This window comes from Megalops cyprinoides, chromosome 1, assembly GCF_013368585.1.
Source record: "Megalops cyprinoides isolate fMegCyp1 chromosome 1, fMegCyp1.pri, whole genome shotgun sequence".
NCBI classification, from domain to species: Eukaryota; Metazoa; Chordata; class Actinopteri; order Elopiformes; family Megalopidae; genus Megalops; species Megalops cyprinoides.
In genome coordinates this window covers 41,617,856-41,635,759 of record NC_050583.1, presented here as the reverse complement: position 1 = coordinate 41,635,759, position 17,904 = coordinate 41,617,856, and the positions used below count along the sequence as shown (strand labels likewise).

Genomic DNA, 17,904 nt, shown 5'->3' with positions numbered 1-17,904 from the left:
TGTATGCTGATGGTTGTCACAGTTGACTCAAGTCCATTCGGATCAGGAAATTGCACCAAAGTAGTAAATTAATCCTAGATATATCTGAAAAATCTGTTTGGTATGAATAAGATCATCTTAAGGTTATGCAAGCCCTTGAGCAGACCACAATGGTATCAATTTCCTTGGCACCACACTATAATGTAAAGCCATACAGTACGAATACATACAATAAGACTAGGAGAGAGACTGAAACCATGTAATCCCTTTAGACTAAGCAAAAGGAGACCAGGATATTTGCTCCTCTGGTCATCATTCACTCTAAACTTCATCAAACTTGAGCCAAAGAGTACTTGCTGATACAGTATCTCTTACACTGCAATATGCATAGCATTTTTTGACTGAATGTTCAACATTTAACACAAAACAATGTGCAATGCAGTATACTGCTATTTGTACAGGCAAGAATGTACTGCAAAATATGTGAGTGGGCAGGATGCAATAAATACAGTTCAATTTTGCATGCAGATTGAATGACCCCATGTGTATATTGAGTACATTTTTCAGACCTCCTTATTCAAAATGAAGGCATTATTTCTATTCACATTTGCAGTTAAGTGTGTTGAGGTAGCAAAATACTTGACTGCTCACACCTGTACACAAATTCTTCCATTGGTATCCCCTCCTCTGGATCTGCACCTCCTTTGAGTTAGCTGGTTAGCAACCTAAACACAGTGAAGTCATTACAACATGAAAACTAATTAAGTAGATAGTTAGTTATGCAGGATGAAAGGCTAGCCAGCTGGTTAACAAGGCAGTCTAATAGTTTTTGTTAAAGAACTTTATAAGTACTTTCAGGGAGACCTGCAAAAGAATATCAGAAGCATTTCACAAAGCTTTTCAACAGACTACACCAATGCACGGCGTATATTGAAGTAAACATGCACTTCCATGCACCAAAAGCAGAAAGTGAATTATGTAAATAACGTTTTGTATGTGCGTAATTGTGAGAATCTTTGTTTAGGCTCAATCATTACTTGGAAAGCAGGTCAAGTATATCATCTGCTTTTGATATTCTTGGTTAATCCATGTTTGTCATGAATGCATTAGACTAAGATGTCAACCAATATTTCAACTTTAGACAGAATTATCATGTGTTGAAAGGGGCTTAACTGATTTTTAAACTATCACAAGAAACTTCAGGACTATTAAACTTGACAGTCGTGGGGATGAGTATCAGCAATTTCTGCTAAGTAATGTACCATGAAACAGATCATGAATATTTCTATTGCATTGGTATGCATTTGGTTACATCTACTCATGCGTAGCCTCATACAGCTTTCATAAAGCGTACATAACACATCCACCAGTATTGTGTTACCACTGAACAAAGCACTTGTAAAGAAATTTAAGTCCTGGTCAGTGACATTGTATATGCTTTCATTTTTACATAACATCCACCATGCTACAGATACAGACTACACAATATATAGTGTAAGGCAATAATGCTGGCCATATAATATATACACATACAGGTAAAATGAAAACTAGTTAATGGGACAAAAGTAGGGTGATTAGTGCTGTGACGTTTTTAGTTGCGTGATTGATCAAATGTACGGAAATAAACAAAACAATATTAAGTATCCACTTCACTGTCGCATGCAAAAGTCATATGTGCTGAGTTACAAAGAAACGGCCACATCCTACCGTTGAGCCGTGCGTTCAATTTCACTGTCTTCCAGCAGAGAGCGCTGTAGAATGTAAATTGCACAGCTCGTGTGCAATTTGTCATTGTTTTGTTCTACAGTTTTAGAAATGAAATCACCTAAGGTAGTGGTTTGTAAATTGAAACAGTTAAAAAAAACTGTATTTGAATTGTGCAACGTTTCATTCACGCAATTAACTTAATATTACAACCTGTTCCCAGGATGAAAGACAGTCGTTTTTAACAGTGACAAGTTCGGCGAATTTCCACTGTTCACATGAAGCGGAGAAAACAGCTTGTACTCCTTGTTCTCTTGTTTGTTTTCTCATTTTATCCATTATTGAAAACTTGTCAAGAGTCTTGTTTCACTTGTTTTGACTCTTGGTTAGGTAAGTAACTTTGAGTGTTGTGTTTGTCTTGCATTTGAGTTCCCATCAGTTGTTTCCGTATGTGGACTGACCTTGTTGCAGCTATAAAACCAATGATTATTACTCATATAATAGGCTACACCAGGGGAAAAGCACATTTGAGAATAAAGGTAAGAAACAGTATGTTGCATTTTGCATAGGGTGTGGATGCTGATGCTTTTTTCAGCACTTTGGAGGATACAATGATGGACCACATATTCAAGAATGTTTTTTAATGTTGACCTGTACTTAACAGGTTATTGGAATCGACTTTATGGTCATCTGTGCGCGATTACAGTTAAGAGGTGAATAATTTATCGACGATTTCATGTTGTGTTGATTTTTTCATCCGGAGATATATCTTTGGGAATGATGCATAAGTACTAAAACTATGCGCAGGGACATGCTTTCCAGATTCTGATCTGAAATTCTGGATGGATGTTATAAGGTAACTGTAACGAGTTTCGTTCTTTGACATTTGTCAGTGACGTAGTTATGACAGTATTAGCTTATGTTATAAAAATGCTATGCCAATTTGTTTCGGTCAGCAAGCAATTTTTAAAGAAGCGCTTCTGTTAAGATTTTCTAAATTATTATTAACTAGCTAGACTCCATTTGCTTCACAAGGGATTGATTTAAGAGGTTTTATTTAGTGCCAAATAGAAATTACCCCCAAACGATCTGACTTGGGAAGTATCATTCACTGGTATTTTGTATAACTGCTGTCTGTTGGTGAGATTGACACATACATGTTGGTAACACTATTTCCAACAATAAACAAAGTGTAAAATTATAATTCCAGGAAAGAGCTTTCAAACTGACACTGCGGCAAATATGTACAAGATCAGTGCTCAATAATCTTCTCAACAATTCATGCCAAAATAAGTGTACCACCGTAGAACTGTTTAGTGTTTTTATCCGTGCAAGGTTAAACTTTTCACGGTAGCATGTTCTCAGCATATTGTCAAAAACATTTCAGTTGCAGTGGTTTTTTAACAGAAGGAAAACTGTTGTTATGCTGTTTTACAGGCGCCAGGAAGAAATATGTCATCAGAGATACACAAGCCGTTTAAAATCGGTTTTTTCATTGTAGGCTATACGACCATGGAAAAAGCACGTCACGCTGCCTTCTACCGCGGGTATATAGCCTCCATGTGGCAAAGACAGAACTGCTCCCTCTCGCTGTTACATGTATAATCTCGGTTTATATAATTAAAATAAATCATTATCGCTTATCTAAATCCTGTGCTCTGGGACCCGTCCAAATTGGACTTGACCCTCTCGCAGAATAGTTGACGCGAGATGGTTGAAAGGCATATCAAATCTCAGAAGCAAATCCGATTCAGTTCCCACGATCCGTGCCGATGATCTACTGCAAGTTTAGGTCTCACACGAACCATCTGTGTTCTAATGTACTCTGCCGATTTCTGTATTGGAGAATCGATCTATTTATTTGCTATCTGTGCAGGTGGAGTTCGTTTATACACGTTGTCTGGCTTGCTGTAAGGAGCGCCCAGATTGTCGTCATCGGCAGATTCCAGCTCCCTGTTCATCACCATGGTGGGCGTCTTTGCCCTCCTGTTGCTTTCTGCTGTGGCCTTGATGCAGGCCTCCAAGCTGTGTCCGCACAGCTGCCTGTGCTATGGCTCTTCGAACCTGGTGGACTGTCGGGCTCGCGGCTTCACTCGTGTGCCCCACACCTTGCCCCATGGGACCTGGCTGCTGGACTTGGGGCTCAACAAGCTGACAGAGCTGCGAAGCCACTCCTTCACTGGGCTGTGGTCCCTGCGCATCCTGGTGCTCTCCAACAGCAGTGTCCAGCTGCTGCAGCCCCAGGTAACCGCTGTCTGTGCTCTGGCCACCATAACTGTTCACACAATATATATATATATATATATATATATATATATATATATATATATATATTTGCCCTTGTTTTGAAAGTTTTTGTGTTTGTTATTATCTAGTTTTATCACTTCTCAAGGCATTAGTTCAGGAGTTGGAATTTGAGATTTATTATTTTGTCTTCAGTGCTACGCAATTATATAATTGTGCTACAGTATGTCTAGCCAGTTCACTTTTTAACATGTATTGTTATGTAATGTTTGGTTACGTTTTGTGGCAAGCTGAAGAAAATGTTATTGATTGATTGATTGATTGAACTATCTGGGGGTTACCCTTCCCTTGGAGCATTGAACTATCTAGCTGTCTTGAGTCTTGAGTGGGAAACCTAAGCTGTTGGTTCTGAAAACTTTATAGTTTACCAAGGTGGAAGACCTGTTGGACTGCTGTCTTCCAGTAGCACGCTTGGAGAGTCACAGAGATGGTCCCAGTCTATTTTCGTGCCACATTCAATAATCAGTGTAAAACACCAATTTATTTTTTGAAGAGAGGACTAACTGTCCAACTGTCGGTCTGTATCTGTTTAAAAGTAAATGCTGTCCCTTTGCTGTTCCAGGCACTGTCCTCCCTATCCTTTCTAGAGAAGCTGGACCTGAGCCATAATGAGCTGCACTCTCTGCCCTCTGACTTCTCCCAGAGTCTGTCCTCATTGCGGGAACTGCGCTTGGACCACAACATCCTGGAGCACTTGGCCTCCACTAGCCTAGAGTGGCTGGAAAACCTGGAGAAGCTGGACCTCAGCTACAACCGCATCCAGGCAATAGAGCTGAGGGCCCTGCGAGGCCTGTCCCGTCTGCGACACCTCTATCTGCAGGCTAACCAGCTTGCAGTAGTGCAGGACGGCACCCTGACCATGCTCCAGGGCCTGGAGGTCCTTCTTTTGGGTCAGAACAACATCTCCAAGATTGAGACCGAGGCCCTGACTTCGCTGCACAGCCTCTCTGTGCTGGGCCTTGAGGGAAACCAGCTGGAGCGCCTCAAGTTCAAGACCTTCCTGAACCTGCAAACTCCCGGCACCCACCTGCAGCTGGCTGGCAACCCGTGGATGTGCGACTGTGACCTGCACCGTGTCTTTAGCAAGATCCTGCGTGTGCGCCACCTCCATATGGACGACTACAGAAACATTACCTGCCATGCCCCCCCGCAGCTCGCCGGTGCCTCCCTGGCATGGGTGGACAGCCAGCTGTGCATGGCAGAGACGGCCACTGTGCTTGTCATTACCATCACCGTGCTCGTCACGGTCGTCGCTGCCATTGTTATGGCTGAGCGCAACCGGAAGAAGAACCAGGGCAAGAACTTGAATGAGTCTGAGGCTGAGGCACAGGATAAGTGACAAGCTGGGCCAGAGGATGGACTCATAGGCTGAAGGACATGTGAGCAAACCACCCAGTTTCCGTGCCCCGCCTGATAACTACACCTTCTGATGGCCTATCTGTATCCCATCTTTGCAAACAGATGAGTAACCTGCTCCCTTTTTCTTTTCCTGGCACTCACAGCTGAGGTCCACACTCCATTCAGCTCATGTTGGTTTCTTTCCAGTGCTACGCACGTTTACAGGTTATTTTTGTTCAAAGTGACACATGAAACCAGCGCAGGTGTGATATACAATCGCAGGCTTTGGTTTTCCGCTGTCCCGCAATCTGGGTATCGGAGGATTTGTTTTCTGTGTGTAATGTGAAACAAAGGTGACCTGGACTGAACTTAAGCGCTGCCTGTTAAAGAGGGGACGACCTCATTGTGCTTGTGGTGGTGTGAATGTGGTGGAAATCAATCAGCAAACCATTGCCTCTGACCCTCTGCAGCTGAACCGGTGCATTTCTGTGCCTCACCATGAGGTGAGATGTTTGTGGTTCTTCATCTTAGTTGATTAGATGATCTGCTCAGACTTTTTTTGCTCATCATTAGAATTCTGCAGTTCAGATTCATTGTTTAGTGTCAGTCAGTAGGGATAATGCTGTGTTCACTCATTTTCATGTATTGACCACTACCACTTGTAACAATCTGTAAGTTATGAACTGCACAGAAGCTAAATCTTACCATTTAGATTTATCAGAGAATAGCTTAAAATTCAGATTGTCCGTGGTACTCCTCTAAAATGACTTGCTGTGGCGTGGAACAATGAGCTGCTGCTTCAGTCTCTGACTGATTGCATCAGAGAGCTAAAATGTGCTCTCTGAGCGATGGTGCACTCTTATTTTATATAAAATCTTGTCCTCTAAAACTTGTATTTGAGTAATCCATTCCATCTATTCAACTGACCTCATACACCAAGAAATGGGTAAAGATGCCATTCAGTATTGAAATAGTGTTTTCTTTCTTTATGGTATATTCAGTTCTGCATTCTCTCTTCCATGCTGATATGATTTCCCTTCAAATAAGGGTTTGTCGAATCACTTGGAGGAGCTTAAATGCATCAGCTTCCTACTGGTAACACATGGCACTGCTCATCTTTGTATCGCTGGCAAGTGTTTGTCCTGAGTCAGACTACTTTAATTTTCTAAAGGACATGGATTGTCATTGCCTTTAAACCACATTATGGATCTGTTCAAGGCTTGGCTTCAGGAGATTAAATAGCATAACATCAGTAGCCATGCAGTTTGTCTGTGCCCTGTCTGGCCAAATATAGCCCAGTGTTCTTATCATTCAGATTTAATTTAGGACATCCAACATCTGTCGCAGGTCATGAAGGTTAATGCTGCAGATTTAATTTTTGTAAACCTGTTTTGCTTCCAGTGTTCAGAGGCATTAAATGCCACCAATGTTTTTTTTTTTTCTGAAATCATGACTTTTGTTTCTGTGTTTCCCCAAAAGTACAGATTATTTAAAAATAAGTTCATTAGTTTCAGTATAATAATTTCACTAGAATAAATCTCCAGACAAAGGAGTAGGTTTAAGCTTGGAATCTAATGATAGGAATCAGACGTGGCCATGTGGAATGTATTTTTGAGTGCTATGGGCATAATGTAAGAGGAGAAAAGGTACAGGAAGTGAACCAAATGCGAATTGGTGCAAGTTATGTTCACAGACCTGTCACAGTTCAGTCAATTCCATCATGATGGCAGCTAGACAGCACACTCCAGATGTGGTGAGAGATACAAACTACTGTTTTGAGCTAGTATAACTAGATCGTGGGTGGATGGTGTGGGTGCAACACAGGATGGATACAGATTATAGTTGGCTTTAAACAGCAGCTCCTTCCCTGTGCAAGGCTGTGTACATTCTGCAAACAAATGCCATCATGTTTATTCACAGCCACAGGTTTCACACATTTTTTTTTAGTATCCTAGCATGGAACAACACCAAGATACTCTCCCTGTTCACCTGGCATGAACCAAAAATACCAGCACTGTGTCAGTTGTGTAGATCCACATACACTTGCTGAGTTGTGTGTATTATTTTGGCTTTGAGTTGCTTTGAATATGATTTCCCAGAGACAAATAAAAGTTCATGTAATGTCAGCACTTTGTTGGGTGGAGCATTTTTGGAGCACATAAAGATGTTTGACCTCTATTTTTGATGTTGTAACTCCTTTGATTTGATAATATATGGGAACATCAGTGTGTCATAGGTACCCCAACATTATCCGAATTCCATTTTTCTGCGCACAAAATAAATCTGTTTTTGGTTCTGGTTTTGTATAGACTGTCACCAACATCTTATGTTTTTTAATGCTTCTGTGTGTATATATTACTTATGGCATTTTGCAATGAGTGCAAACAAGAGAAAGAATTCAAAATGAAACATTATCCCATGATAGGATTTGTATGGTATCTTTTCTCTTTCACTATATACAGTACTATTCATTTCTTGTCAATTCTACACTGGCATACAGCACAATGCCTGTGGCGATCAGCCTATGCAAATCATGCAATATTCTATTTTCCAGCACGAGTGATGATCATTTTATTATCATTTTATTATGCAAATATTTCAGTTAATCATTTTGCATCTTCCTCAACTTGGAACAAGGTCAACTCTCCAGTCACAAGTGACTGAACACTATTCTCATCTGAAAACATTTTTATAGCCAGACAGCTGCAAATCCATGTTGGTTTTTTCGTAAAAGATGTTAACTTGCAATCCAGAAATAGGACAATAAGAAATGAGCTCGGAGAATTAATTTTTGCAATCCACAATAAAGATTGTAATGAAAAACCATGATTCATTTTTGATTTATTACCACAAACACATTCATAAAAGTCATTGACCACCATGACCACCTAGAATTCATCTGGCTAAAAGTTTGAACACCACTGCCTTAAAGTGGTACAGGTATACATGGTAGAGAACTGTTGCTTTGAGCATTATAGCATTATCAATAACACTGAGCAATTAAATACTGAATAATCATGTTATCTGCATGGGGAAGGGTACACATGCATTTCAAGGCCTGTACCAAACCTGGTTGCAAGAAAACTCTGACAGCAGCCTTCCTGGATTGAATTTGCCCTTCTGTAACCAACAGAAAGAACCAGTGAAAATGTTGTATTTACCCCAACAGTAGATGGATAATGGGATGACGGTGAGGCAGATACATGGTCACACACCAGTTGCCATGCCTGATTCTTTGTATTTCACAGGAGCTGTGACAGATCTTCAGGGAAGAGGCCAAGTCTGCTGATATATATTGTCAAGGCTCTAAATTGGATCTGGATCAGGAAGCTACTTAAAGGCACAGAGTTATGTGGGGGGAAAGTATGAATCCAGGCTGTTCTGGCTCCATATGAACCACAAAGCTGCTCATTTCTCCAGATTATTGCACTGCTTTTAAAAATGGGAATAAAAACAGATGAAATATGCCAGCTAATCGCTGAAAATGAGAGACAACAGCTTATTGCCTCCTGTCAATAACAGCTTATTGCCTCTGTCCTCTGTCTAGCTTGTGGTGTCATAATAATGTGTCCTGCAGCAAGTCTGGATGGGAATCAACAAAAAGGATCAAAGAGCTGAAAATGCAATAGTGCTATGTTTTAAAACGAGGTGAGATTTGTATTTAGAGTTACAGCTTCGTCACAAAATTTGGCATATTTTGGGGTTCTTCTATGGAAGGTGTGATAACCAGTCAGTATCATTTTGTAGCTATTATTATTATTATAAAATGATTATGGTTGGTTATCTCACCTTCCATGAAAGAACTCCAAAAGGAAGCAAAGTATTATAAAAACTACCCAGCAGTAGTGGCAGTACTACCATTAGCACTACAGATAATAATAAATCAGTCAGAAATCCTGGTGGCCAAACACAAATCATGGCCTCCTGTGAACAAAATGATTTATAGAGGGTATAACAGAGAGAGTACACAAACACCTGTATTTAATGCGTGTCTGATGGGCATGTTTGTTTTATTAACCAATGGCTGGCTTCACATGTACACACACAATTGCAATGATAAATAATTACAATTAACAATTGACAGATATTCCATCTCCCATGCACCACAGGTCAGGGAAGACACACTCCCTTTAAGGTCCTCCTCTCTGGTCCACGTGGTTTCTCCAATTTTTCCCTATTCTGCTAGTTCTCTACCTTTTCCTCTCACTGCTTGGGTGGCATCTTTGCCTCTGCTCCTTACTGCAACGTGGCCTGTTTCCTCACAGTGACCATATACAGCATACTGTTAGTCACTGTGAGATGCCCTTATACATGCCAACATACAATGCAGTCTGGATTAAAGTACTTTGATACACAACAAATTAAAACAGGCCTCTCTTTTGTCTCTTGAGTAACGGCCCTAAGAATTTGTTTTGTGGGTAATAGTTTAACAATGCAGATTCCCAAGGCATTAATTTGATTTTGATCAAGTAAACTGTTCAGCTCCACAGTCAAACCTTATATAAAGGCTCAGGTTGATTTTGAGAAAAAAATTCATCAGTGTATGCTGTTTGTTTTGAACTCCTGTGACGTAGGTTAAAGCTAGAGTTTATACCGGTGCAATCCCTGTTATCTAATACACCAGCTTTCAGTGACTGAAGATCAAACATCCAAATGACAGACTTAATGTTTTATATAAGAGAATAGGATTCTGGAGGCAACAGGCAAGGCAAAACTGAAATAACTGAGACCATTACTGAACACTGACAACATTCATTTCTCTTCCAATTGGATATATCCGCAAATTGCAACTGTAGATATAGCCAAAGTAGTCCTAACTGCTGCCTCAACAACATACAATACACAGGGATCAAATTTAAAAATGCTTCTTCAAAATACACATATTGCTTCTAAATGTTTAAAATTCAGACTTTTATTATTTCACTCAGCAAAAGTATTATTTCACCCTTGGCACTGAATAACCCTGCTATGTTGGAGACTGGTATCTTGTTCACAACAGTCAAAGAGGTCTATTTTCTACAGCAGCTAAAAATCATCATCAGCTGAAGGAAAATTTGAGGTCATTTGAGGGTCTGTTCTTAAGGAAAATGTGAGAAATTTGCCAGACAAAAAAATTGTGAGGCAAGTAAATGCATTTAAATTATCTGCTTTGATCAGTGAAAATGTGTCATATTTCATCAGGTGAGAACTTTCATCAGGTTGTGCACTTCTTAAAAGAGAAATGGAGAATTTCTGACACAGGCCCCTTGCAGAGTATTCAGAATATTTGACCAGAAAACAGAAAATTCTTAGAAAAACATAAATTGGCAGACTACAGCTCACTCTAAAATGACACGTTCCCTATTTGTAATCCCATAAGAATAAAGTGGATTTATTCCTCCCTCCCACCAGTTGGTGGGGATAAAACACCATAATTGGCCTGCAAAACATCCCTGTACTCATGTACTTAGAGTCTTTCCTCCACTTAAACCTATGAAAAACAATGCGTAATATGGAGCATAGAGTCCATTTTGGGACATGCCAGATTAATGTGGTCACCTCTGAGATACAGTGACATTTTCAGTTTAGAGCAACAGCTGGCAGCTCTGGTACTCAGCAATTAGCTGCCTTACTTTGTTTTGAGACCTAAAAACGTATGTTAATCTGATTGTGTCTAAGATCTGTCAAAAGTGGTCATCCCAGGTAGCGCTGAAAACCAACATGTCCTCTAGATAAACCGCAGAGCTCCTTGCACCCCTACAGGACTTGGTCCATCAGACATTGGACCTGCTAGTATGCCTTAGATCAGTACACATAGATCAATGCTGGTAACTGACTATGCTTTGCCAATCCTCTCCAGCAGGTCTTCTATTTGGGGCATAGAGTAGGCATCAAACTGGAGACTGCATTGAGCCTGACGTTCATTAAACATGATGACTATGGGACTACACCAGCTGTTCTTTGAAGGCTCAATCACACCTCTTCTTGGACCTCTTCCTTGAATGCCTCAAACAATCTCACTGGAACCATGTGGAGCCCTTTTTCAATGAGTATTGGGTCCCTCAGGTAGACGGTATGCTCAATGATGTACTTTTACCCTGGCTGCTGTCCAAACAGGACTGCGTACTTACCACATACCTGTGTCAATTCTTGGCTTGTTGAGGTGGTAGATGACTGGCTGTTGTGGTGTTGTCAGTATGGCAAAGTTGGTGAGCTCCATGCCATCCTCCACCTCTACCTTGCGAACCAAGTGCTTTTAGGTGTATCAAAAAAAATGGCAAGCCACAGATGCAGCAAGTTCCGACAAAACCAAATTAAGGAAGGGGGCACAAGGTTAAGACAAAATCTCTGTGATCAGGATTGTTGATATTTGACAACTGGGGGAAACCAGGCTCACCTTCTATTCCTTCAATGGTCCACTTGTGATGCCTTCACTGTGCCCAGGCAAGATACATGACAGGTCACCTTTCTTCATAAGGACCTCATACAACCCCTGCCACTCAGCAAGGAGCTTACTGCTGGAAACAAGCAACAATCAGAGGATCTTTTGGCCAGGTCTCAGTTCTCTGTTGCATGTCCTCTGGTCGTAGGTACTCTGGTTGCTTCAGCATTTCCTATGCTCAGGTTAAAATGACTGTTTCAATACAGATTAATGATAATCTCTTGCACTGTGTATGAATACTACAACAGGAAAATAGATGGGATGTTTTAATACCATATAAAGTTCAGTAACAAATTAAAAAAGATTAAATGTGAATATTTAGTGTCACAGTCCTTATCGTAAGCCAGATGTATCTGAATTTCAAAAGAAGAAAAACGGGACTCACTCACTGTAATGATTCTGTATTTCAGTTCTGTATTTACTCCGTTGTCACCTATTGATAGAATAATAAACTTCTCCTTGACATTGCAATATTAATATCCAATAATAACTACATTTTTAACAACAAGCTTCTGCAATACTGATAATTTGGTTTTGGGAATAAATCATTATGTAAGTTACAGATAGGAATGCTAATATGTTAACATTGCTTTCATTGGTTGATTTCAACCACACATGTTCATCTCCCTCATATCTTGCACATGTACTATAACATTTCCTTATAACACATTCTCTCACTTGCATACATTTTCAGATGTGATTGTGTCACCCTACAGTAAGTCATGTAGTCTCTGATGGTTTCTGATGTACTCAATGCTCCCTGCTAATCCTACAAAAGCCTGTAAATTCAGTGGGCATTTTAGGTAAAGACGTAACACCATGAGGTCACTTATACAAGGTACAGATGCATTTGAGACCAACAAAAATCTTGTAACTTTGCACATAGCTCTCGTATGCAACAAAAATTGATATTAGTTTAAATGACATTTGAGGAATAGGGAGGTGTAGTCAATGGTGTAACTGCTAACTCAAATTCAAAATGAAAATGCTTATTTCCATGACCCAACAGTGTTTAAAAACGGTTACTTTACATGTACATAAACATATGAATAATTCCTGGTACCAAAAGCAGTGCTTCTGATGTATATATTTCAGCAACAGTATGATAGTTTAGTGATGTAGTGTGCTAATCAACTACAAATAATGGGTTGTTCAATGATCAGAAACACAATTCATTCACAAAAGACATTTAACATAATTGTCATAATTGCCAACTGTATTTCAGTTTTCAATTAATAGCTCAATAGCTTAATAGCAATTAACCTTCCTAAGTCCTCTGTATCACATTAAGCTGAACACTTGATAAAATTAATCAGATGCCATGTACCTTTTTATAACAGTCATTATTATTATATTATTATTACCATAGCCTTTTAAATATCACTTAGGGCAGCTCTCAAACAGTGTCAGTAGTTTAACATGTTTTTTTTTTTAACTTAATTAAGTTGGATATATCAGACATGCTTTGTCAGTAGCTCTTACAATGTATACAGTGCTTGAATAAGTGCTTGGTCTGGTCAACCACACACCTTCTCAATGATTTATTTTCTCTTAAAACCACCCTGAGCACCTTTAAACAGCAGGCAAAACACAAAGTTTATAGGAAGCATTAAAAAGCAGCACAGCTTTAGATGTTCTAGTTATTGATTTCAGTAAGCATACATGCAATAACTTTCAGATTCAGCTGCCACCTGTTCATGATGTGACACCATGAGACACTGCCTGTCTGTTTAACCTCACATCCTAGCCTGTCAGTCAGGGACAAGCAGAAAGAAGCAACCTACCAAGATACTAAAGACACTGGTGATATCATTAACACTTCTTTCACTTTAACTGAACTAGCCTACAGTGGAACAGAGTACTTCAGGGCAACCCTTTTTTCTTTTAGAACAATTATTGCAAGTAGCAGCATTCATCTCATAGTCTTTATCCACATAATAAATATGGCCCGACAATAATGCTGCAATTAGGTCCCATCAAACTGAACAAAAATGGAATGGAATATATCTATAAATGTCTGTGTAACATTCGGGGGAAACAAAAAGCTTGAAGAATTACAAGCATTCATTTTTGCAATAGTAAAATACTGAATCCACATCATAATATGTACCTCATTTTGGTGGATCCTGAAATGTTTATTTTACAGTACTTTATGCTTTCATTCATTGTTTTCATTATATATAAACTAGGATGACAAGGCAGGTTCAGATCCAGTGTAGGGCACTTGAGCAGGGGATGTAACCCAAATATCTCAATTTCTTATGTCACTATAAACTTGGCTTACTTTAGGAACACAATCAAGAATGTAATCAAAGTTTAAATCACACCATAGTCATGTAATACTGCATATCAGTGGAGTCCTCATAACACATACAACATAAAACTGTGGTGTGTTTTCATTATGAGTTGTTGTCCACTAACAAACAGCAGTTGATGAAAAGTTTTATCAGTGTTCATAACCTACGGTGGAAATGACATTTTAATGAAAGTACATCCAGGACAAGGAGTGAATCCCTATGAAACCAGGCTTTTTTCTTTTGCTCAAATATTCCACAAAAAAACACCCCATTTCTATTTGGTTGCCTTATATTATGAAAGTACTGCATTTTCTGTCCCACTGTACAACATCAGCCATATTTCATACAAAGCAGAGCAAAGTGCAATACATAAATGTAATGCAAAATAGGGAAGTCTGTGACACCAGCACGGCAGCGTACCTGCTGACTGTACAGTACAGGTGAAACAAATCACCTGCAGACAAACTAGAAAACGCAAAAAGCAATAAACAAGTATATCATACAAAGCTGAATGTAAACCAACAAATGCGCACATTCTTTCCCTTAGAATTTGATGATCCAAGAGAAAGTCATGAAACATAAAGTCATATGCACTGACTCTATAAGATATAAATTAGTTCCTGTATTTCAAGATAAGTTTAGTAATGTGTACAAAACATTGAATGTTTAATCACTGACAAGACATTTCTGTCAGTTTTAAACCAGTACAAATAATGCAGGTTAAAACAGCCCTAAAATGTTAAAAGAAATTACTGCAAAGAAGGAATACTACATGTAAGGCTAAATCAGCTGAGAGCAACTTTAAACACCAAAATATTGGTTTCCCTTTATTCATCACGCGGTGGCATATTAAAACCTGCATTTAATGGACCATAATACAACTTTTAAATTATATTTTCATTCATCAGTTTTACCATCTATAACTTAAGACTCATAAACACACCATGATTTTTAGTCTCAGACACAATGGAAAAAGTAGAACAAACAAAACCCCCTCATTTACATTTTTTAAAAAAACATGTAAACATTATATTTTTATTTTCAAGATTATGAAAATCAGGGCTCCCTGTATTTTGCGTGAAGAAGGTAAGCTGCACAGAAGGACAGAGGGGAGGCTGAGCACCCAATGGCAGAGTGGTCCGAGGAGAGATCACCCCTCCCATCCAACCCACATCCCCACCCCGAATGCCTGGTTCAGTCTTTAGGGCTAAAAGGATGGCGGTGACATGGTGGCTGCCCACACCCCCCTCCCCGGGACACCTGCCTGCCCTCCCCTCTCTGGACGGGCTGCTGCGCTCCTGAGGACCAGCATACTCAGCCGTCGGTGGCCAGGATCAGCGCCGCCCCAAAGATCCCTGCATTCTGCCCGATCAGCTTCATTTGGTTCCAGAACTCCACACGTCGGGTGTGGTGCCAGTACCCGATGTTGCCATCGATGAACAACACCACTAGTGGCAGCAGGGTGGCCAGGATCTGGGCGGCCAGTCGCACATAGTAGCCCGAGAGGAAGGAGAGGGCCAGCACCCCATATAGCACAAATAGCAACTGCAGGGTGACCTCCCCACCAGGGATGTGGTTCAGGTAGGCCATCCTATCCTCCTTGCTGTGCTGGAGGGAGTATGCCTGGCAAAGGACAACATTACCTCACTGAGAAACTGCTTTAAGACAACATGGCTACCATTACAATACAGTGATTACTTGCTCATCAGCCACACTTATGGAGGGTGGTGATAAAGTCACCTGAAGTCACCTCTATTTTGCTGAATGAGGCCCAGTTCTTTCAAAATTACACACGTACACAAGTGTTAATATTGAATCCAGTTTCAGGTATAACATTACATGTCAACAGCAAATGTGTTTTTGACATGGAAGTTGTGCATGTTGAAACGTATTGAAAAAAAGAGCAGAAATAGTTGACTGAGTTGCTTCTCAGATGAATTATACTTTTGTGTTGAAATAAAAAGGTTTACAGAAAAACAGACTGCAACTTTTGACTGCCCTGGACAGAGCACAGGTTCCCCCCTTTTTGGTGTCCATGTACCCCTTTTCACAATGAAATGTGTTTCTTCTGCTAATTTGCTAATTGGTTAATAATGGCATTTTTGACAGAAACTAAATAAGTTACAGCTTACCTTCTGGTTGGTTTTTAAGTGCTTATTAGTTTATTAAAATGTAATTATTCCTTTGGATATGAAACACCTGGACATATTTCTATAAATTTGCACCTTTAACAAAGAATCTGAGACATATTTTTCCCCACTCTTCAGAAAATTTGTATATGGAAGTTCATTTAAAACTACCACAAAGATTATTTAGTTGTAGCATGCTAAAGCAATGCATACATGTGTACCATTGCACCATCTCAAGGTCTGTGCCATTGCAAAGACATACACGGTTCCCTTTGAAGCTGCTCTAACAGTGCATGGGAAAGTAGAGTGTGTAAAATGCTAAAAACACATAGCATTCTCATGACATTTTGATGTCATGGCATTATCATCACTTGAATATTCCCGTAAAGTCATATTAACGGAGCAGGTCCAGAACGGCCAGCCTTTGCAATAAGCTTTTCAGAGTTCTCACCACACAGATCAAGTAGATCCCCAAGAAGACCTGTCCGGTAGACTGCAGGGACCTGGTGCGGGGCTTCTGCCGATACACTTCCCCTGCTCCACTGGCCAGTACAAGGAAACCACCTATGACAGCAATGGCCCGAGAATACATTCGCACCTGTGGGTCACAAAGGGGAGGGTCAGGCTTAGCCAGGGTGCTCTTCGAGAGATGAACACCTCTGTCACTTCAGTACTCACCTTCAGCCAATCACCATAGTGAACCTGACCTCCAATGTATGAAGCGTAAGTGCTGACAGCCAACTGCAAGGCAGCAGCAAGTGCAAACCACCTCCTCTTTACGCCAAAGGACATGAAGCTGGCACACAGCACAGCAGCTCCCATATCAACATACAAATAGGGCACCTGGATATCAGGCTTTCTGTGGACAGATAAAAGAGCATTTCTCAGAGGGTTTACTTTAGTTCCTTATAGGCTTATGTCCTAATTATAGGTGTTTCGTACATTCAAGACTAACAGCTGAATGCTTACAGTCCATTTTTAAAAATTCTAACATGACACGCAGGCCTACGGTAACAAAATGCCACGTGGCAAAAACATTGAAGTACCAGACATCATTTCAAAGAGAGGGTGTGGAGTAAAACGACATGTTTGAAAACCCACTAGCGCTGTAATTTATAGTATGGCACACTCTAAGGCACAGCCAAGAGATGGATTCAAAAGCACAGTGGAAAAAGTCAAAACCACATGCCGATGCGAAATTCGCTAGCTAGCGACCTACTTTATTCCATCCTTGTCAAATTCACCATTAGATGAGACAGCCAGCTTGGTAGCTAGATAATAAATTTAGCTAACGTTACGGAAACTCGCCACCAAACTTAATAAAGAAACTCGTACATGCAAGAGTACTTACAATCTCTCACCTACAATTAGCGACGTACACACAGGTTATGACACATCTACCAAATATTATTTTTTATGTTCCAGGTCCACAGTTAGCTAACCAGCTAGCTATTTAACTTTTGGAAGTCTAGATGCTTGGCTAACATGCTAGCAATTGTTTAAAACGAATGCGCTCTGCCAGCAAGCTGCCTAGTAGCTAGGCTACTACTGCAGCTATCTAGTAATATGGGCTCCATAAATGTGCGTATCTAGAAATTTACCTTTTAATATCCGCCCGCTCTGCAAACAACATCAGCATACTGAAACAGTTCCAAAACCCAAATCGGGTCAAAATAATCGCTCCAAACCGGGACAACAACCTCAGCACTTCTTTTCTGCTGATGGCCGCCAT

General features: G+C 40.2%; 2 protein-coding genes across 2 annotated transcripts; one reads left to right on the top strand and one right to left on the bottom strand.

Moving 5' to 3' along the window:
* Positions 1-3,648: 3,648 nt before the first annotated feature.
* Positions 3,649-5,326, top strand: LOC118786005 (chondroadherin-like protein). Its single transcript, XM_036541040.1, has 2 exons — positions 3,649-3,927; positions 4,550-5,326. Exons 1-2 carry the CDS (start codon positions 3,649-3,651, stop codon positions 5,324-5,326), a joined length of 1,056 nt encoding a protein of 351 aa, XP_036396933.1.
* Positions 5,327-15,043: 9,717 nt separating this feature from the next.
* Positions 15,044-17,904, bottom strand: tmem101 (transmembrane protein 101). The gene is made up of 4 exons (XM_036549124.1): positions 17,774-17,904; positions 16,851-17,031; positions 16,624-16,770; positions 15,044-15,666 (listed from the first exon to the last, which is right to left on the bottom strand). Exons 1-4 carry the CDS (start codon positions 17,902-17,904, stop codon positions 15,358-15,360), a joined length of 768 nt encoding a protein of 255 aa, XP_036405017.1. The 3' UTR covers positions 15,044-15,357.

Coding starts and splice junctions, on each gene's coding strand:
- LOC118786005 (XM_036541040.1), top strand. CDS start 3,649: ATGGTGGGCGTCTTTGCCCTCCTGTTGCTTTCTGCTGTGGCCTTGATG. Junction 3,928..4,549: donor TCCAGCTGCTGCAGCCCCAG/GTAACCGCTGTC, acceptor TTGCTGTTCCAG/GCACTGTCCTCCCTATCCTT.
- tmem101 (XM_036549124.1), bottom strand. CDS start 17,904: ATGGCGGCCATCAGCAGAAAAGAAGTGCTGAGGTTGTTGTCCCGGTTT. Junction 17,032..17,773: donor GAGCGGGCGGATATTAAAAG/GTAAATTTCTAG, acceptor ATCTGTCCACAG/AAAGCCTGATATCCAGGTGC. Junction 15,667..16,623: donor GGATCTACTTGATCTGTGTG/GTGAGAACTCTG, acceptor GTCCTTTGCCAG/GCATACTCCCTCCAGCACAG.